Consider the following 21,558-nt stretch of genomic DNA (forward strand, 5'->3'; position numbering starts at 1 on the left):
GTTTTGTTGAAGAATTAGGAGGTAGGAACTTTTGGCATGTATAAAGGGTTTACCATTGTGTGTTTTATCTTTGTGCTTCTGTGTGAAGGGTGGTTCTGGCAAGAGAAAAATCATCTCAAATTGGCACACTCTATGCAGGAAGTCCCTAATGTTGCATTCAGGTGTTTCAGGGATGACACAGAAGTGGACCAACTGAGAGCTGTGTGGGCAATGCCAGTTGCCCATATACCTAACTGGTGTATGCTTGACGGGGGTGTGTGCGTGTGTAACTACAAGGCGTAACTATTTGCATATAAGCTTGAAGAGTTAAGCACTTTGCAATACTTAAGTGGTAAGTTACACGTATTTAGAAAAATGAGGGGGAAACAGTTTTGTACTCCAAGCAAAATTTATTAGAAGTCTATTCAAGAAAAAAAAACCACAGAGACCTTTTGCTTGTAGGAATTCAAAGTCAGTTACCTGAAAGCCAGGTATGAAAAACCTGCATTTTTCTAAAATCAGATACAGAATAGAAACAGTACTTTTTAAATATCACAGGCAACAGATATTTAAGTCTTCAATCATAAATGGCATCAAAGATAGTATTAATCTCACAGCAAAGCTGCATGCAGACCTAGTTTAAAATTGAAAGCCTTTGAATATAAAGCTTTTGCCATGAAATCTGCAATAATAAAGGTATGCTGCACAAAGATGTTTCTTTACCTTTGCCTTAATGACCTTTCTCAGTAATAAAGACATATGTACATTTAGATTTGGCTGGTAAACCATATTTTAATTAATAAAATTTTGCATAAAATGCTATCTTACAGAATTGCACTATCCAGATGTGCTTATGGTAAACAGAGCAAGAAAAGAAAAACACATTGAAATGTTCTGTATGTGAAGAGGGCAAATAAGAAACTTAATTTTTTAAAAATCAACAACCAAATGGCTCTGTACAAAAAAGCAAACTTATGTACAAAATGCTACAGAGACTACATACATTTTGATAATTTTGATCCTTTACCCATGAAAAATGCAGCAGAAGCTTTTGCCATCTATAAGGTGCCAAAGAAACCAGATCTGAATTTTTGTTTTTATAAAGCCATAGCCATTATCATACTGTGCCTTAATGTCATTTGCTATTTATGCTTACCTTTGCTTATGGAAAATGTATGTTTTCAAACACTTGTTTCATTCAGAAAAAAAACCAACCCAACACCTCTAAAATATATCGGTTTTAATACTTGTGACTTTTTGTTCTGTCTAAATTCCTAAAAAGAATGTGTAACTTGGGTTTCATTAACATACATACACATATATAGTGAAATAAATCAGTACATGATGCTTGTGAATATTTTTCAGGTGGCTATGTTAGGAAAGAAAAAAAACCAAAACCCAACAACCCTTTGCACTAACACTGTTTACTTCCTGCTTCTTTAAATTCCTGATAAGTAAAAACACTAACCTCTTAAACTTCATGTTGCTTACTATTACAACATTTTGATTACAACCACTTAATATCAGACATCAGTAGCACATTATTATTGTCAATGCTTACAGCATTGTCTGTCTCTTCCTTAAGTCCTCTTTCCCAGGTCTTTGTGCCTTTTGCACTTCTTACCTTTTAACAGAAAACACTACAGGTTTACTACAGCTTTTCATTAGGGAAAAAAAGAAAAAAGATTTAGCCAATACCATTGCACCCATTCAGAACACTTGCAGTTCTTCCATTTTTCACTTTGCTTGCTTGAGATTTTACAATCACTGTGCATTTGTTACAGCATACAAGTGCAGGCAAAAAAATCTATATTATAGTTTGTCATACATTGTAAACCAGTACAATAGGCAAACCCGTGACACAGCAATGTGGAAGCAACAAATGCTGCCAAGCTAATAAGAATGTGTAAAATCAATTTTTTAAAAAATAGTAAACAGCAACTTTCCCCTGTATTACATGCATGCTGAAAAAAATCCCACCAGACTTCATGGTAGTACCACAAATGTTCAAACCAAGAATACTTTTTCCCCCTTCCCCCCCTAACCCCCATGGCAACTCATCTGTGTACCTGTCATCAGGTTTTTCCTATTGTGTTTCACATGAAAAGACTTTAAAGCAGGGAGTATTTCAGTGTTGAAATGATTCCTCTTGTCTCAGAAAAGCTTAGTTATTCACACTGTGGTCGTTGCTGTAATACTGCTGGAACGGTTTGGCAGGTGGGATGGGATGTGGATGAACTAGATGGCCTCTATCTGAGACTGCAAGCAAGAAAACAGAAGGCCAGCGTAGCATGTTTTCTAGCAGCTTTATGCAGATGTGTTGCAGAGATGCAGCATAAATAAATAGAAAAAAAAATTTCACAGCCTCTTGACATAGTTTCCAGGGAAAGTACCAAAGAATTTGGTTCTTCTTGAGGTTCCTGAAATTAGAAGCAATAGATGAAAGATGGGAATAACAACAGAAAATCACTATGTAAGCATGGCCTTAAAATTTTTATGTTTAATATTGCACAAACAGAAAGTTCTACAGTTCCTTGCACTATATAATTTTATTTGTGAGGTTTAATAAAGTATAACTGCAGGAAGCAAAACGCAAATGAAGAGGCATATTTGATTAAATTGTTAGGTCTGATTAAAAGCTGTGCTAAAATTCTTGGTACAGAGAAATAATTTAATTTCAACAACATCAAGTCTATTGAAATAATTTGAATTTTTGAAGTATTAAGGACTAATCAGATGATTAAGTTAGCTGTTGTGTGCATGAGGGTTTATGAAATGATTAAGCCACCTTATCTAGGCCTGGTTATGAAATTGTTGTTTGTTCAGTAATACTTGGGTTTCACAAGTGGTCAGTGCTGTACATGTATTTGTGTAAGTTTTAAGTTACCTGGCCTTTATAAAGAGAGAAGTAATACACAGTCCCTTCTGTGTCACAAATGACAACAATGCTTTACAACAATCTGGAGGTATGTGCCAATTTGCATCTATCAATTTTAAAAGACAAAAGTGCGAAATCACCTGCTAATTTCAGTGGATTTTGGTTGGGATTTCTCCTGATAAAGCCAGGTTCAAGTTTATTACACTAAATGCCAAATATCAGGTTGTATAACAGACACTACACAAAGAGGACAGCAGAGGTTGGGGCAGGGGGGAAGAAGAAAGCAACCAAATTAAAACATACCCACAAACCATCCATCATCACATTTTTCCATCACATCAATGACATCTCCCTCTCTGAGCTCCAATTCATCTTCGTTCCTAGGAGTATAGTTATATAGAGCCTGAAACCTTAAATAGGACAAATGATGCATTTTAAAAAGAAGTAAGAGTTCCTTGCACTTTTTCTCAAGTAAAGGACATGGTTTAAACATTAATTAAGAAGAAACACTTCTTGCAAATAGAGTGGAAAAGGACTTTTTTTTTGCCTGGTGGACTTGAGGGTTAGGAACTTATAGTCAATAATACCTTCATTAGAAAGGTAACTCAAGGACACTAAAGTCTGGGTTGCAAGGCAAGCCTGATGGCTCCTCAACCAGTTGTTTCAAAAACAGACTTTTTTTTTCAGATTTTTTTTTTTTAAATTTTAGTGCTATTTTATAGTTCAGTCACCAAACAGAGCACTGCTAAAGGAGAGTCCAGATGTGTTAGCTCTGTAACCTTCTGCGATTGGCACCTAAAACTGTGGTTCTGCCTTTAAGCTCTGTGAAGCCAGTAACTCAGCACAAGTGAGGGTACCCAGGACAGCTGCTCACACACACTGTCACTGTGGCTGGGGGGCCTCCCTGGGCTCGTCAGCGGCTACACAGATAAGCCATCTATCTCTGAGAGTGAGGGAGAGGCTTGAATCAAATCAGAATACATATGGATGGAAACTCAAACAATATTCAAACCCTGAACGTGCCTTTCCACCTGACCAGGACTGCAGATTGCAGGATAAATGGCAAGAGGTGTGCAATTACTAAATGCATTGTCTTTCATTCCTTGCCAGCTGTTAATTGAAATTCTTTGAATTGAAAGAATCCACTCTCACTAGGGGGAACTGAAGGTGTTCTTGGGTTGACAGGAAGATTGCTGCACAAGCCCGTGAGTCCTGCAAAGTCAGAATTGGCCTTTTTTTTCTAAGCAACTGTGCCTCAGATATGACTGACTGTGTATAAAGAAGCAGGGTGAAACTGCAGAAATTGTGAAAAGGAAATATTTTTAATTTCAGAATGCTGAAGCAAAACATAATTGTATCCATTCTTTTCTCTTAAACAGTTCACTGAATTTTAAACCTTAATGCCATTATTACACTTTACCCAGTAAAAACAGGATAGCTTGCCCATTGATATGTTAATCATTCTGGCTAAGTTTCCATGGCTTAAATAAGGTGTTTATTTTAGTAAAAAACTCCTACTCCTGAAAGCCCAATGTGAAAATCCTATATACAGACTGGTGCTAGGTTTAGTTTAATGATGGTCGTCTTGAATAAACTACACTTATTTTTCACATTGCTGGTTTGGAGATTAGAAAAGAAGACAATGTTCCAAGAAAAAAAAAAATTTCTCGTGACTGGCAGTATCTTCCCAAGCCCCAAAAATCTATTTTAATATTTTAGTTTTACTAACAAAATGGAAAGAAACTGGTTGTTTAAGCAATTACCTTTAGTAATTTGTGTAGCAGGAGTAAGAACAATCTGTGCAAAAAACTAAGTTGCAATAATATTTTCTGTTATGCTTATCATCATTCCAGGAAAGCAGAGCTATGGTGATATTCCAAAAAATAATTAAATGCAGCTTCCAAGGGGACAGGATTTGCAGATGTAATGTGTCATGAATAGGATTCAAGCCAATTACTTAAGTACAGTAACAAGAACTTCCCAATTAGCTCTCTTTGTACTTCAGAAACTGAATCTTAGTCATTTATAGATAATCCATTTTAAAAATTCCTTTGTAGTAATTTCATTCTCTCTATGTTAATCTAAGACTTTCTTCAGTATGAAAACTCTACTAGCATTTACAATACTGACAGAAAACATATTCAAGAGAAAGAATGGTTAGTTGGCCATTTAAATATATTTCTAATTTTAGGAATAAATTACTTTAGTCATGAAATACTTATACTGTATTGAACAAAATGAATTAGACAATTATTGCTTTCAAAACTGAGTTAGGTGCTCCAGTACACTCAACAATACCAAAAGCAACTTGTGGTTTTAGAGAGACTAAATATCCAAATCTAATTATCTATCTGTGGTATAGGTATTTGGTAACTTTTTGCCCCTCATTTCTATCTTCAAATGACTAAGGAAAACCTAAAAATATTTTTAGACATTACGCCTTAGCTACATTTTATGAAGAATGATCTAATAGGGCATGTGCTGAAGTGCTCTGATGCTAAAGGAAGAATGGCTACTGGTTTCAGCGATCACTGAAGCAGGACCCAAGTGCAAGACTGGCAGCAGGGGGGAAGTCTTGAAACAATCTTGCACTAAACTTGCATTTTAACAGCCAGTACTGAAATATCCCAAGCACTTACAATGTTTGTCAAAATAAGACTTGAGTTCTAGCTTCTTCTCCGCTTTTCAGAATAGCTTTCTTGTATCTCATATTTGAATTGCACTTGTAAATCACACCAAAATGAGTGAGCCTGTGTTCCTGTGATCAACATTATCAAGTTACTTTTTTCCCCTCTATTCACATCCAGAACTGTTTCTGAATTATTGTATCAAGTCAGTAGAACAGATCAGTTGAATCAATGTTAAATCTGCAACTGTCATTTTGCTGAGATGTAAAACTGGAGAGAATAAAAAAAGTCAAAATCCCTTCTATAAATATAGACAATGGAGAACTGTTAAGTTGCCATGTCTGCCTGCACTGAATGTAAAATTAAACAGATAAGGCTTTGCCCTCTGGGACCTTCTTGGACATCTTCCTACATCATGCAGTTATCTATAAATCTGTGAAATCTCTTCATAATTGTACTTGGCAAGTTAAAAAATTCTCTGATGATATGCTGGCTGTTGCTCAAATGTTAGGTTTTCGTTTAGTAGACAAGAAGTATACTTACGGTTCCCCCCCACTGTGTATGTTTTCATGAGAAAGCACAGGGCGCTGTGGCTGAAATGAAATGATTTGAAATGTAATAAAGATTTGCAGTTTAAGGTCCAAGTAGCTGGATAGGGGTGTAACACATAGTTGCTCAAGAGTTCATATTCTACCTTGTGTAAAACCATGGCCCATTCTGCCCCCCTTCCAACGCACAATAAATTCTTAAGAGATATGACAAACAACTGAATCTTGGCATGTTTAAAGATCTGATTTTTGGAGGTGATAATAAAAACTAAACTGTGAACTTCATCAACAGTCCATTCTATTTATAGTATAGTACAAAATTAGAATAGAACCCTGCTGCCTCTTCACTGTGAAACAGAAATAACATTAGAAAAATCAGATGCAACTGATGAACATCATACATTCTTTGGGTGAAATATATTTTTAGATAAGCAGAAATAAAATCTCCTATACATAATGGCAGAATCTAGAATATTCACAGATGAACAACATACCAATTTACATTACACACACAGAGTACTAACTTGGCAGGCATAACATGCTATGCTTTAACTAATTCTGTTTCATCTCAAGCCATGCAGGCTGTTGGGAGGCAAAGAACAGAAAAAAAATTTGAAAGAATACATTTAATTGTGTGAATGTAACAATTAACAATTTTACTTCAACAGAAAAAAGTAGTTTGTATTTCCAGTGCAAAGCTTTGTGAAAGGAACTATGTTCCTTCTTAATGGAGCATTACTGGCCACTGATATTCAATACACCTGGATGCAATGGAAATGAAAAATACTAACCTTCTACAGAAACCATATCCTGCTTAGAAAGTCATTGACTTATATTGATTAGAATCTGGCTGGGGCCAGAAAGTGCAGGAGCAGCTGCTTGGGAAAGCTCTTCATATGAGCAGGGATCATATTCTCTGTTGACTGAGGATGCCCTCTGGTCATGCTGTAGAGACAAGTCTGGGAACCATATCTGTTTTGGGAGTGTGGATATCAAACACTGCTCATAGCACTTTCTTTCATGAATTGAGTAAACTGCAATCTGATCTTTAAGCCATGGAATTTGTCTTATTGCCCCACGGTTCTCTCTTGGTTTGACTATTTCAGTCACTCTTTTATCACTCTTGAAGATGATACAGTCTTCCAAGAGAGGAGGCAGCAGTAAACAATCCACAGGCTGATGGCAAAAATTGAATGGAAAAACACAGGATGCAGTTTGTTAGGTTTTTTCCCCCCCTTTTCCCTCTCAACATCTCCATATGAAATTAGTTAAATTTCTTTTCAGCAGTTTCTATGAATATGTGCAGAAAACATTGTGAACAGTCTGTACTTTAGATTCTATAGAGTATAACTTTTAAAAGGTGCCTAAATATGCAGGCAGGTAGATCAGAGATTTGGTTTTTTTTTTGAATTCATATTATGGAATGCTAGGTGGGAAAGAGTTTTTCAAAGAAAAAAAAAATTGTTTATACTCTTTACTGTCTTCTCTCCCTCACTTAACTCTCCTCTGCCAGTGTACAAGAAAGATGGATAATTTTTACCAAAGAATAAACAATAAAGATTGCAAATTAAACAGCTCTCAGTAAACCTCCTTCAATGGCTGGCTTGTCAAGCAAGAGGAGAATAGTCAGAATGCTTTGTATTTAGACTGGAATCTGACCTTATTTGCTGCTAATCTTTCATCAGGTCTGTAACCGAGCTGAATGCCAAAGATAGTCAGAGATGCAAAAGAACTCAACTGAGGTTAAGGACTTTTCCTATAAACAATGGAAGTAAAAGTCCTAAACAATGCTACAAATGATTTAATGTGTTGAACATAGTACCAAGCCGGGAAGAAACTGGGTAGGCTAGTATTATCTTCTTTTTCTGCATATGCTTCATAAAATGCTCTATTGCTAATTAATTAAGTAGAAATAGATAATAAGAATCAAGGCAACTCATGATTTTCAACTCTGTTATTGCCTCAGAGAAAACAATCTTTTGACAAAATTACAGTCTTGGAGAAATAGGGTGAAGTAATTGGTGGTATGTCTGAACAGGGCAACCTTGGAGCTTGCTACCTCTTTTCCACAAGAATGCATTCCACAATAATGCCCCCAGCTGACATCCAGAAGCTTTCTCCCTGTTTTCTTTCCCTAAGCTCTCATTCCCACATACAGTGGCACTGGCTAGACAGGGGACTATTGCAAAGATTTCTAGTTTTCAACTGCACCTCAGTTTACTAGACCATCCTACTTCCTGGGAAATATTGCAGGACCTAATCCCAAAAACAGTAAAAACTGTTCCAGTTGTATGCCTGATTTTCATGCATGATTGATACTGCACTTGCATGTAAAAGTTCTGTAGAGTCTGGAGCATACAAATTAGGTGCATGGTATGTGCTCTTGTACTTTTGGAACTAAAGTCATAAATACACTACACATTGACCAATACACTCCTCTTAATACATTCCTCTGGAGTAATGTGCAAAATTAAAATAGAGCTTAATCCCTTTTTTACAGCTCTCATTCCTAGTTGGACTTCCTGCGAGATGGTGTTTGTCTGCTACTACAAGAATCCTGGCCTTCCTAGCATTGAGCTGTCTTTCTTCACTGATGAAGAAAGCACAGTCCCCTCATACCTGGAAGCAAACAGAGGCCTGCCAAAAAGCTGAGACTTTGAAAGTTACACAAACCTGCATATCTTAAGCTAAAATTCAAATTTTAAAATTGGAGGCACCAGAAAGATGATCACCTATAATCAGCAGCAACAGCATGGAAAACAATTCAGCTCTTTACCAGTTTTAAGAGCTAAATGTTAAGAAACCAATGCAAAGGACAATTAAATCCTAAACTGAAAGTAAAACATAAGCCATAAATTCTCATTCTCATATGGTTTAGGTTGAGGGTGAGGTTTTTGTGTTTGACTTTTTCCCCCCCTTTTTCATAATATAGATCACCTTTTTGAGCAAAGTCCATGCAAATTCTAAACAACCTGACTTTCTGGCTATGTAAAAATATTAGAGCTGTGTTACAGCTATGTTACAGATAAGAAGGGAAAGATTAAAGAGTATTAAAATCTGTAATGACACTGCTTGGGTAAAGAGGACAGTATTGAGTGAAAAAAATATAGCAGGAGCAAAACATTTTGAAAAGAAGGACACGGATTCAAACCCAAAAATTCAATCTGTATACATGCAAAAGCCTGTATACACACAATAAAGAATAAATGTTTGACTCTTAGAGGCTGCAATTTTAATAAACTAAAAATGCTTTGAAAGAGAGGAGTAATTTTAATAAAACCAGACTAAATATAAAGAACCAGACTAAATACAAGCATCTTGTCGCACTGGAAATACCATGCAGTACTGCAGAGATAGAGAACACTAATAGATTTATATAATAAGTTCAGACACACACAGACCTGTTGCCTTTACTCAGTCATAGCACAGAAGCACAACAGGAAGAAAACACAGCATATGGATAGTATTGAGACACTTGGGTAAAAGCAAAATACTGAAAGACTAGACACTGAGCTCCTTGTCCATGGAAAAGCTGTTGCTGCACACTGGGCATCCAGTACCATACCCTGTGTGAATAGCTGTGACCTCTGACAGGTGAGCTGCAGGATCTCTTAGTCATCACTGGGCTACGAGGAGGTTTACCCATAACAAATATCTCCCTCTTTAAATTAGCCTAGAAGAACCACAAAAACTTTATCAAGTGAGAGTTTAAGAATGAAGCATCATAGGATTTTTGCTGCTTCATTCAGACATGCAAACCAGACATGCTTTTCCTGATGATAAAGAGCAACTGTTACAGGTAGAAGGAAGGGTACTATTAGTATACAATATTTTCATTGCTATCGCTGTATCTTTTTTCCCCAAGGGTTTGCTGCTCTGGCACATGCCCTTACATGTTACAATTAAAAGATTAATCACATATAGCATATGCAGTTGGAACAGTTACTGCATGTGTACCCATGAAGTAGGTCAGATAGCAACACAGAAAAGCTCAACAGCACAGAGCAGAAATGCTACCTTAGAAATACCAATGGCAAATGTAATTCCTTGCTGATAAACAAAACACATCCCTTGGATTTGCATTTAGAAAGCAAGTAAATACTTGAAAATATCCTCATTTTGTTAGCATCACTACAAATCAGCTTCATGTTTGTCAGAATTCAATTCTTAATGGGTGTGTGTGCAGAAAATGTAAATTCTCATGGTCAGGGGTGAGTTGGGGGGAATGTGAGGAGAGTGGAGTGCTATATCACAAACCTTTTTTTAGGTATTTGTGTCTGTCAGTAGAATGTAACTAAACAAAAAACCAGCCCCCTCTTAGGAGAGGGGTGAATAAGAACAACAAAAAAAGATACCAAGAGAGGCCAAGGAGGCAGAAAAACGTCAGCATTTCTCCTTAGGATGTGTCTTCAGACTTCTTTTTTTGGAGGACACATCCCTCCCACCAACATGGTGCAAAGTGACACTTCCCACCTACAGCTCCTTGTATTCCATTTCCCACATCCCTTGTCATGCTTTAGTTTTCAGCCACATACCAAAAATATATACATGTCTACATATGTGTATATATACATACATATCTATGTGTTTTTAAATTAACAAAAATTCCTGAAGTAGAAGAACTCTCTGAAGAACCTCCCTGCACCTGTGATATTTGATTCTTCAAAATGTTTTGTTCTTTCTACTGTGGCAGTTGAGAGCAGAATTTAATCACAGGCAACATGCATAAAGAAAAGAGGATAGGAATTGTCCCATCTTCTCAAACCCAGCCTGTGGCCTAAATAGCAAGAAATGAAGACAGCCAAAACCTGTATAAAATATAGTATAAAGTTATACTTTATACTATATTTTAATCCAGCTCTCTATTCTGGCAATGTAATCAGTGTTGACTGATTAAAACATCTGTCATTGGTAGGAGTGTATCTAATTATTTTGGCAATTCTTAAATAGGTAAGTCTATACTGATTTAAGTTTATAAAGGAACCCGTTCCTTAGATTTAAAAAATAATCTGAAAAAATTTAAAAAATAATTGAAAACAATAATTAAGAGTTAGAAGTCTGTAACAAGACCCCAGACCTGTAGTTCTTCTTGGTTCTCAGGCTCTTGTGTGTGCAAGATGGAGTCATCCCCGTGGTTCTTGGTGTCTTGCCTCCTGCCTTGCCCAATTAAGAGCAACTGCCTTGGAGGTGCCCTGGGGCAGATCTTTTAACTCTCAAAACATATATTCCTTCTACTTATTTTCAGCTTGGATTAACACATCTTCCTCAAATAAGGGCAAAGAATAGAAAAATCACCTAAAAATAATTTCAGTGTAGATGAGGAATATTCTTAATTTGTCTGGTTAGGCTAAGCAAAAGCATCAAAAACACCTATACCAACTGCTAAACTATTAAAAGTTGCAGTAACAAGTGCAGTTCTCTGTTTTACCCCTTTTTGGAGGTGAAATAAACCTAAGGTCATGACAGATTCATGCCCTGGAAAGAAGCCTTATGTCTCTTCCCTACTTCAGAAAAAAACCCCAACAAATCTGCTTATCTTAAGACTTCTTTAAGTCCTTTGTGTCTGTGTTTTCTGTGGATGCACATTGTAAGATGGGGTAGATGTTAAAAAAAAGAAAAAAAAAAAGGAGGGTATTTATGACATAGATGTAATGATGCAATGATCACTTTCCTAGGATAGTTTCTCTTTACATGACTTTTTCTCCTTTTCATGAGCAGATGAATCTTCTGGAAGTCAGCACTGCAAACTAACTTTGTCTTTCTAGAGCAAGTTTTCATTTTTCTGCCACAGAGCTTCAATGCTGACATGAACTGTAGTCCTGAAGAGGGAATAATCCTTGTCCAGTCCTTGACTAACAGAATTGGTATTTAAAACATGACTCTCTGCAGCGGTGCTTTACTGTGAAATTTACAACTGTTCTCCCAAGCTTTGGATTAAAATTGAAAACAGAAACACAAGTGTTATCTAGTTTCTTCATACTTGAAGACAGTTCTGTTTCATTCAATTAAGTAAGTTACACTGGTATCCTGATATGGACCTGAAATTGAGTCGAAGGCTTTCTGCTTTCCTATCATTGGTATCTCCTTAAGCTATTTAATTGTATCATAATGGTTATAGTTTTACCTTGTGTTTAATTTGAAAAAGGCCTATCTTAATACTCCATTCATTATGTTATTTAATATTAGTAAAGAAAACAGTACATCTGAGAAGATCAAACTCAGTGTTAGCCTTGCAGTTATTTAATAGACATGAAGATTTGCAACAATCCATATTCAAGAGGTGCAGTTACCTTTAGCTGTAGTGAATCTTTCTCCTGCTGATGTAAGGGTTTAGAGAGGAGAGGAGGTGAGAGGGAAGCAGTAGGCAGGGATGCTGTAGGAACGGAGTGGGAAGTAGGTGCCTTGGCAGAGGGAAATGGAAGATTAGAAGAAAGGTGGAAAAGAGGATCAGTCTCCTGATGTTCCAGCAGAAAGTGGAGCGGGCTTAAATGTTTAAGAAATATGAGAAATAACTGTGCTATAAAACTGTTATAAAATCAGCTGAACGATGTCAAATGCTCAATAAGGAGACATGTAACTAACCTGAACAATCACAAACCTCATGCTAATCTTATTATTAGTCATCTACTTTTCTGGAGAAATTTCTTGCCTCAGTATAAAAAAAGTTGCCATTTGTGGCCATGGACTTCACCTCTATTCAGTTTTTCTCCTGTGTTTTTCAGGTCATTTAAGGGTAGAGGTAACTTGCAAAATTTAATAATATTTAATAATTAAATAGTTTGACATTAGGCCTAAAATATTGTCCTATGCACCTGACTTGCATGTTGATAGTCAAAGCAACTGTCTGAAATGTCTGCTGAAGTAAGTGCTGGACAGAAAAAAATCTATTCTGAAACTTTGCCTGGAAACAAACTGTGTAGTTATATTGTGGCATTTAATGGCCAGCACACATTTGGGATAGTTCAATGATGTACTGTCCCAAAGAGGAACTGGGGAGGGCTTCAGGAGGAAGCATTTGTCAAACTGCCAAACACAATCTGATCTGTTACTGTTAGTCAGATTCTCGTAAGAGAGGCTGCTATAAATACATCAGCTGGTGAAGTGACACCTGTGAAGCACAAACCGCAGAGTCTCTGCAGGAGGTACATGTCCCTCCCTCTGGAGGCTGTTGACAGCATTTGCTTGCTGGGGCCTCTCTCTCAAAAGGGGCAGCACGTAATGGCCCAGTGAGGGAAATGGTTCACTGGCTTTTCACATCAGAAGCTCCTCAGCAACCAAGGACAGAAGGGAAAGGACCAACACAATTGATACATCATGGAATTCACAATTATGCGTATGCCTGCTTCTGAGAAGGGACTGTCCCCTAACGCTGACAATTTTTCATCATGGAATCATAGAACATAGTTCGAGTTTGAAGGGATCTTAAAGATCATGTAGTTCCAACCTCCCTGCCATGGGCAGGGACACCTTTCACTAAACCAGCTTGCTCAGAGCTCAGTTTTATCGAATGCAATTGTGTAAAATTGTGCCTGTGCACAATACAAACATGTAAATACAAGGAAATGCAGAGAATAGATATACTGAATTATCTGAACACAGAAGTCAGGGTTGTCAGAAATTAAAATACCTTATCAATATTTGGTGAAGTGTATCCTTCATAGCAATCCATAGAATCTTCTCCACTTGCTATTGGGAATTCTAAATTGTCATGTACCAGATCCTCCTCTATATACAGTCTTGTCAGTTCTTCTGTTGTGTCTTGTGCTCCGCCGTAGAAATCTATTTCTTGAGGTTCTGACTGATCCCCTATATTAAGTGGCAGATCTGCAGTACAGATTTCCTCTTCATTTTCAGCACTTGCAGCTAGCACTCTGGACATGGAACCTCCTTCATATGGCGAAGGGATGTTACGGATAGCACCATGTTCACCTTCTCTTGTAGTATCTGACAAATCTCTAGATAATTTGATAACTAAAGGTTCTTCAATAAGTAAAGGTACTTCAATAACTAAAGGGTCAATTATACCTTCTAAGTCTTTATCTTTTCCTGACTTGGTATTGTTGCTGACATGCTTATATGCTATGTCATGAGATGAGCTGGCTGAAGATGAGACAGAGGGAGATACAAGAAAGGACAGAGGAAGAGCTGTAGGAGAGCTGAGAGACACCTCTGTGTTTGGCATGAAGTGACCATCTTTAACATGGCGAATGCTATTACCTGGGGCTACCATTTGGGAGGTAGCTAATGCTAAAGAATTGAGTTCTTCTAAGTCACAAAGAAAACTGTCTGGAAGTGATGGAGAAGTTAAGTTGCACATGTTTGAAGGTGAAAAACCAACAGTCCTTGAAAACAAGTCACTAGAGTCAGCCTGAAGAATCTTTTGATCAATGTGTGACCAAGAGGAGGAAAGTTGTCTGGAAAGTGGGGTCAGTGCTTGGGAAGGCAACTTCAAAAAAGAAAAACACGGGAATTGAAATAGGTAAGTATGATGGAGAATTAGGATATGAGTAAACTGGAAAAGAAAAATGTCTGTGCCATCATCTGGATTACAGGGTAGAATTTCAGTGACCATAGGTGTCTGAAATCACTACTACATGAATCAGAACAGCAGGAAAGACATTTGAAACATGATACTGTATCAGGTTCTGGCTTAGGGCATAAATGTCAAACATTAAGACAGATCTGAATCATTACATTAATGAAGGCAACTGCATTTGATCTGCTAAAGTTATGTTACTTATGGTGCTCTATTAGTGAGCCTGTCACAGGTTATTAAATCATACAATTAATAATAACGAAATTTTCTCAAACCATTACTATTATTTTGAGAATAGCATTTTCAGAAGTACACCTCAGGTGTCATTAAATACTTCTTTCCAAGTATAACAACAGAGGTAATTTCTAATTATTCAAATGTTAATACTTCTACTTTTTCTTAGTACTTCTGAGTAAATGTTTAAGAAACATCTTTAATACATTGCATACTTTTATTAAGGCATGAGCAGCTACAGAATGCATTTGTTTTTCAAAAGTAACCCTATTAGTTCAAATGATGTCTACATTTGTGAAAGGTACACACATTCAATTCAAATTGGATGTAGGCAGTCAACAATGCTTTTAAAATAGTGACAGCACAGTACACAACAGTATGCTTTGAGTACCGTTACACAATATTGATTGAAGTATCCTTCTGGGAAAAGAAAGGTCCTTGTCTAAGAATGAGAGACTGGTGAGTCATACGTACACAGCATCGGTAGATATCCATTGCTTCAGTAAATACTGAAAATGCATTTTTGTTACTATTAATCCTCAAAATAAAAATTGAGTAAAAAATATTTTGATCTCATCGTTAGAACTATCCAAAATAATTAGATGTACACCTCTAAGTTATCTGGACTACTACAGACTTTAAGTATTAATGTAGTAGAGAAAAATAATTTCAAAAGTCTACATTAATGTTGCAGAATAGAGAGGTTAGTTTACTTACCTTCTGCTTGAGTTTTCTTGAGGCAAATAGCTTTATATTTTAGTTAGACAAACCTTTGTTACAGAGTCTTCTGTACTAAAGTGAACAGTATAGACTGATAGAAGGCAGTCTGCTAAAACAGAGCTAGGCTGTTACAGCAATATTCAGTCTCTTTCCCTCATCTTTCCTCTTAAACAAGTGTCCCTAACCTGTGGTTTTAAGGTCAGTAATACTGCTGAGGAGACTTCACCATTTTTACTTTCCCATGGCTATAAGCTGCGCTAGATCTAAAGACATAGATGGATTAGGCCAAGTTACGGAGAGCAAAACTTGCTTATTTATTTTATTGCCATTAGGCCAGACAAGTTTAGTGCAATTGCTCTAGCAACAAGGAGAGATATGTGGTAAAAAACTCCAAAGGAATAGGGAAAGTGGTATCAGAAAGTGTGGTAAACCCTAGAACACCTTCAGGACTGCTGAAATTCTTCTAGGTAGTCAGGAACAACACGTCTTCTTCATGGTATTGACATTTCTGAATACAGCTGAATTCAGGAAAAAGATGTCTGTTTAAGAGTCTCAGTAGAAGTTGGTGGTTTTGGGGTTTTCTTCACCTATCACTGCAGAAGTATCCTGTGTTAAAAGAAGGCTTCTACCAATTTCCTTCCCTCATGAACTAATTTAGTAATAACTAACTTAGTAATAATGGCAGGATAGTTTTGTAATACGGATGTAAATGCTCTGAAGCACCACCTGTGCTCAACAAGGATTATGGAACTTTAGCAGGATACCTTAGAGACAAGCCTGCTCCATAGAAAATAGGGAGAGGCATCTCTGGAATATGGAGCACTTAAGCTCCCTCATACTCTTCACTTGCCTTCAGGACCCTCTGGATTCTTGTAACAGTAAGGGGCCCTAGCTTATGAATACCTCAGTTGGCAGCTACAGAATTTGATGCTACTTGAACAGTTTTGTGGTAATAGAAGAGAGAGGATCTAGTTCTCTGCTGTGACACATTCTGGAAAACCAGACAAGACCTGTTCTAGCAACTGTCCCAAACTAATATTTAGTCCTAAGTAATATTTTCAGAGGCTACCGTTGCATATAAATGACACCTTCTGGTAGCTTTTTACAACCCCAAAGCGATAAGCAAATGTGGAATTTATTTCAAAGTTGAAGCATGTGAATGACCACCAAGTATACAAGTAGACAGAAGTAGAAAAGGGGACAAAACCAAATGAAACATGGATTAAAATCAGGGTAAGTTTATAATTACACACAAAACCTACTGCCCATGCTGAAGAGATAAGCAACAAAGGTGAAGAGGAAGATCTAGAAAAGTTCCCATCTTGACTGTTCAAAACAATTGATAACATGTTAATTCTAAGCATAGTTTGTACGCAGAAGCTTCCTTAGTTTCTTTCACTGCCAAAAATGTTATGTTCTCCGCACAGGTGACTGTGAAGCCTCACAAGTGAATGATAAACCAGAACACAGGAATCTTTCTGCAGCATTGTCCCGGTTTGAGACAAGTCACCCCAAGACAAGCATCCTGTAGCATGATATGTGATGGTTATCTAGACTAGGAAGGAAAACAATTCGGAACCTACGATACACATCTGGTGTGAACAATATACAACCATAAAGGTCTGAATCCAAGTTCATTGACAATGTGATGACAATCATCTATCTCACTCCTAAATGAAACAATACTGTCAGTTTGTACCGCTCCAAAGAATGTACCAACAGCCTCCTCCAAGACTGCGAATGGCAAAAGGAGGAAGGTTTTGGTACAGAATCACTGGCTGTTCTCCTTTGCTTCAAATGGTACAGAACTGCTCTTGGCAAGGTGTGTCTTGCACGCTTATGGAACTGTCGGCTTTTAGAACAGCTGTGCTACGGGAATGTCTTCACATTGTACTACTAAAAGGCTGCTATACATACCCTTAATGCTCAAATTCTTGCTAAGGTTCCCAAATAAATTTTTCTCTATTGACTTGACTTTTCTGCCCAAATTTTGCCTGGTTCTACTAAAAATAATGTAATAGCCAATGAAGAAGAGAGGATAAATCCTGGCAGAATATGAGACACACTTGTCTATTAAAAATAATTTATTAACAACATAGTAATGCAATTCTACCTGTGCAAGAAAGAAAATGTTGTGTACTTAATGCCTAAGTTATGTATTATGTTAAGAAAAAAATTACAAGTCCCTCTAAACCCACTCTAGGGGTGGCAGCTAACATCAGAAAATCCTTACCTTAGTTGAACTTAAATGATGTATTCTGTCACTAGAATAGCTTTGGGGTATTGGAGGGTCGGGATAGTCATCAACACTTTTTGATGGATTCTTTTTGATGACTTCTACATAGGAAACAGGGAAGATGCCTTGTTTGTTGGTTCCTGGTATTTTACCTTCATACCAGTTTTGATCAACTCGCTTAAGAAGAATTACTCTGTCTCCCTGAAATGCATTATGAAAATGAGTTATCAGCACATACATTGGAAGTTAATTCTGTACATAACAGGTATTATTTTACCACATAATAGTATTTTCCCTGCAATTCTGTTTCCCATCAGTCTTTAGCATCATCTCCATTTTCCCATTTTTCCTCCCATTGATAATAACCATATATAAAACTACCATCCCAGTAAAATGAGGGGTTAGGCATGGACTGAAAAGGCTGTTCTTTTATCTGAGGGGAATCTCATGTAGTCCTCTCCTCTTACTTGGGAGATTAACATTAACACTTCTCTTTGGAACATAACCTGCTTTAATTGTTGGTCAAACTGCTAGCTAATGCCCCAGTGATAATATGCAACAGCAACAGCTATGCCCATGTTTTCTTAAGAGTGATAAAAGTTAAACAATGAAGTCCATGCAAGTGCTTTGTTATCAGTAAAACTGGAATAAGTGGAGGTAGAGAACTAAAAAGTGAGTCTACTGGAAATACGAGAGAAAGAAGTGCTTTTCCTGTGTAAAATGGGCAGGGCCTCACTGTTTTTAGAGACACTGTTTTTGTAGAAATTGAAATTTTGGGTTTCTTTTTGTTTCTCTAGTTGATGTGTGGAGTTCACTACAACTGTCTTTAGTGAGATGGAACAAAAGAAAACCAGTGCAAGTCAGCTTTTCAAACGAACCAAAGTTGGGCTGTCAAGATTATGATCACCACAAAAACCACAAAAGCTAATTTTAAAAAGAAACAAAACATCGAATTACCCCAACCCCTAATTTCTCTAAGTTCCTATTCCTGGGTTTTTTTTAGACCTCTTTGACATTTACTACTTTCAAATGAGTAAAAAACACCCGTTACTTTCAGTAGTGCTGGATTAGGCTCTAGGTCAGCAACAAACATCTCTAGCCTTACTTTTTTGTTCAAAATAAAAATAAACCATTGAAAAGCTTCTATGAATTCTAATTCTTAAAAAAAAGAAAAATGTAACGGGCAGAACTTCCCAGTGGATGAAAAGTACACACTACTTATGCTCAAGTATTTAATATCTGCAATAATAAAGTTTCTCTACAGTGTTAACAGTCCAGTGTCTAACAAACTTCAGAAATTAAAGTTATTTTGCTCATGTGCAGTTCAGTATAGTCACCAGGATGTGCACAGGAAAGATAATAGAACATTACAAACAGAGAACTGTTATTAAATGAAATATTTACATTCACAAAAATATATCTGAGGCTTTTTCTTGTATCTATCTTCTGTAATTTTCTATTTATTCTGTATTTAAAACCTTACCATAATAATTGTGACAGCAGGAATAATAATTAAAAACAGGAATAGATAATGGAAGTGCAAACTCAAAATTTAGCTGGGCTGTTAGCAGATAATTGCATATGCTATTCTGCCACAATCCAAATTAAAGGCACAACACATTTACACTATTTGCAGATAGCTGAGACAGACTGCAAGCCAACAAGCTATTATGTCAAGAATTTCCTACCGTGGTATATATAGTTTTGTGCATTGCAAATCTTGCATGTAGAGTGCACCAAAGCACAGTATTTATGCATTTATTGATTCGGTGTAGCAGGAGACACTATAACAGTATTTTGATGGAAGATAGTTCTCAACTGTACCTTTCTAAGCGATAACTCCACATTTGTGTCTGCACTGAAATTATATTTGGCAACAGCTTCTCCAATCTCTCCAATCTGTGCAGGGGGAGGTGGCCTGGCAGGCTGTGCTTTTTCTGGGGGAAAAAGTTTCTAAGGAAAAAGAAAAACCAGATTTTCATCATTCTCATGTGGTTTGTGGACCTATTACCCAAATTAAGTAAAGGAATTAAAACAGAGAACAAACCTCAACATAAGAAATTGGGAATATTCCAACTCTTCCATGGTGCTCACCCTCATACCAGTTTTGATCAATTTTCCTGAGGATATAGACAGTATCTCCTTTCTTAAAGGACAGCTCTCTGTAACAAATTTATTTATATCAGATGTTTATAGCTTTACATTTAACTCTTCTCCCTGCATGGCTCCTGAGATCTTTACAGTTTGGAACTGAAACAGAATGTAACAACTAAACATTTGAAGAAAAAGTGTCACAGCTGTGGTACATTTACCAGTTGATCATACCATATAAAATCAAATTACTCGCATTTATAAATCCCATGCTTCTGCTCTACACTTTTTTTTTTCAAGACAGCAATTCAGAAGCATGAAGAACACAGGATTATGTCCTCATCATTTCTTGATACTCAGAGACTGTGATATGTTAAATGTTAGATATCAAAATAAGGGAGTTTTTAAAATCATTAAGAATATTTTCAGATCCTGGCTTGGGAGATCTTTGCTGTACCATCCATTTGGTTTTTCAAGAGCTGATGTGCTGCTCTGGTAATTTCAGTTGTGAGTTTTGTCCTAGACAGAGCTAATGTAATTCTAGTGTCAATGTTTGGCCATATCTAAAGATTGTTTAAATTTAAACAATCTAAAGAATGTTTAAATGATCATTGTAACAACAGCAGAAATGAAATGTAGACATTCTACTTTGACTCTCTCATATCCTGAATTAGTGGTTCCCAATCTTGTTTTTGTTACGAACCACTGCTTTTTGTGTTCGTATGTGACATGTCACATCCTGCAGAAAGCCTGTGTATATTAAGACACACAGGAAGATGCTGAAGCATTATACAGACCTTTGATAAACTCATTATCTATGACCATATTTTAAGCACTTTACTCTCTGTCACCTTAATGTAATTCACAAGAAACAAAGAGCATTCAGTGGGTGTCCCTCACAACCGGTGCTCTAGAAGGCTGAAGATGTACAGCTATTCATATGTTCAAACAGATGCAATGGAGAATATAGTAATTGAAGACATTTTTATTACAAAGTAACTTCTCACACAGTTTGCTAATGCAGGGACTACTGTGACAGCAAGCAGGGTCCTCATGTCCATGGCACTTGCTGTTGAAACTGGCTCAAACACCAGTTAAGTGGTACAAAGAGTTTGCCTGAAATATGAATTCTTAAATGAACAAAAGTCTAGTACTTACTTAGGAGTTTGAGCTTTAAAGTCATATACAGCTCTAGCTGGCAGTTTCTGAAAAATAGGCAAAGTGATTAATACATTCAGGTAGTATTACTATATGACAAATGTGTTTCAACTTCTAAAAAGGTGACCAAGATCCAAAAAGAAAAGGATGAGCTTTACAGTGGTTCTTGCAGAAAGAGGCAGTTAAATATATGGCTTTCTTTTTTAAGGCAGTTAGGTGTTTGGGACTTAAGTGTTCTAAAAACGGAAATAGCTAAATTTTAATGCAGACTACTCTTCAACTTTAAGAGAAGCACTAAAGTAAATAAAAAAGTTAACTATGTCAATGTGACTTGTAGGCAACTAGATCTCTAGGTACAACATAAATACACATACTTAATATCCTGTAGTATTTTAGGTGCCTTTTCTGTTATCTTTAGGCTAATTTCAATTGCAAATGATGAATTATGTTTATATATATATATATATATATATACTCTGACAGCTGGAAATGGTTGGAATATTTTTAATTTCTATAATTACATTCACAGTTTTAAGAAAGCACAGAACTGG

At 36.6% G+C, this 21,558-nt stretch overlaps 1 protein-coding gene across 42 annotated transcripts in view; it reads right to left on the bottom strand.

Annotated features, from left to right (window-relative positions):
- Nucleotides 1-369: 369 nt before the first annotated feature.
- SORBS2 (sorbin and SH3 domain containing 2) overlaps nucleotides 370-21,558 on the bottom strand; it is a 79,534-nt gene continuing 58,345 nt past the window's right edge. For 19 of the 42 annotated variants that reach the window (XM_042014807.1, XM_042014820.1, XM_042014804.1 and 16 more), the window contains 10 exons: nucleotides 21,008-21,054; nucleotides 19,806-19,920; nucleotides 19,583-19,711; nucleotides 17,756-17,959; nucleotides 13,660-14,478; nucleotides 12,323-12,433; nucleotides 9,598-9,705; nucleotides 6,028-6,077; nucleotides 3,161-3,267; nucleotides 370-2,399 (listed from right to left, as the gene is read on the bottom strand). In XM_042014807.1, the coding sequence (XP_041870741.1) occupies nucleotides 2,338-2,399; nucleotides 3,161-3,267; nucleotides 6,028-6,077; nucleotides 9,598-9,705; nucleotides 12,323-12,433; nucleotides 13,660-14,478; nucleotides 17,756-17,959; nucleotides 19,583-19,711; nucleotides 19,806-19,920; nucleotides 21,008-21,054 (1,752 nt within the window). In that variant the 3' untranslated portion in view covers nucleotides 370-2,337. Of the gene's footprint in view, nucleotides 2,400-3,160; nucleotides 3,268-6,027; nucleotides 6,078-9,597; nucleotides 9,706-12,322; nucleotides 12,434-13,659; nucleotides 14,479-15,005; nucleotides 15,312-17,755; nucleotides 17,960-19,582; nucleotides 19,712-19,805; nucleotides 19,921-21,007; nucleotides 21,055-21,558 lie in introns of those variants that run through there. The other 23 variants (XM_042014831.1, XM_042014843.1, XM_042014838.1 and 20 more) reach the window with 6 other exon arrangements.

The sequence above is a fragment of the Corvus kubaryi genome, unplaced genomic scaffold, assembly GCF_017639235.1.
Source record: "Corvus kubaryi isolate FWS band 111438036 unplaced genomic scaffold, C.kubaryi_AGA036_p1.0 split3-131, whole genome shotgun sequence".
NCBI classification, from domain to species: domain Eukaryota; kingdom Metazoa; phylum Chordata; class Aves; order Passeriformes; family Corvidae; genus Corvus; species Corvus kubaryi.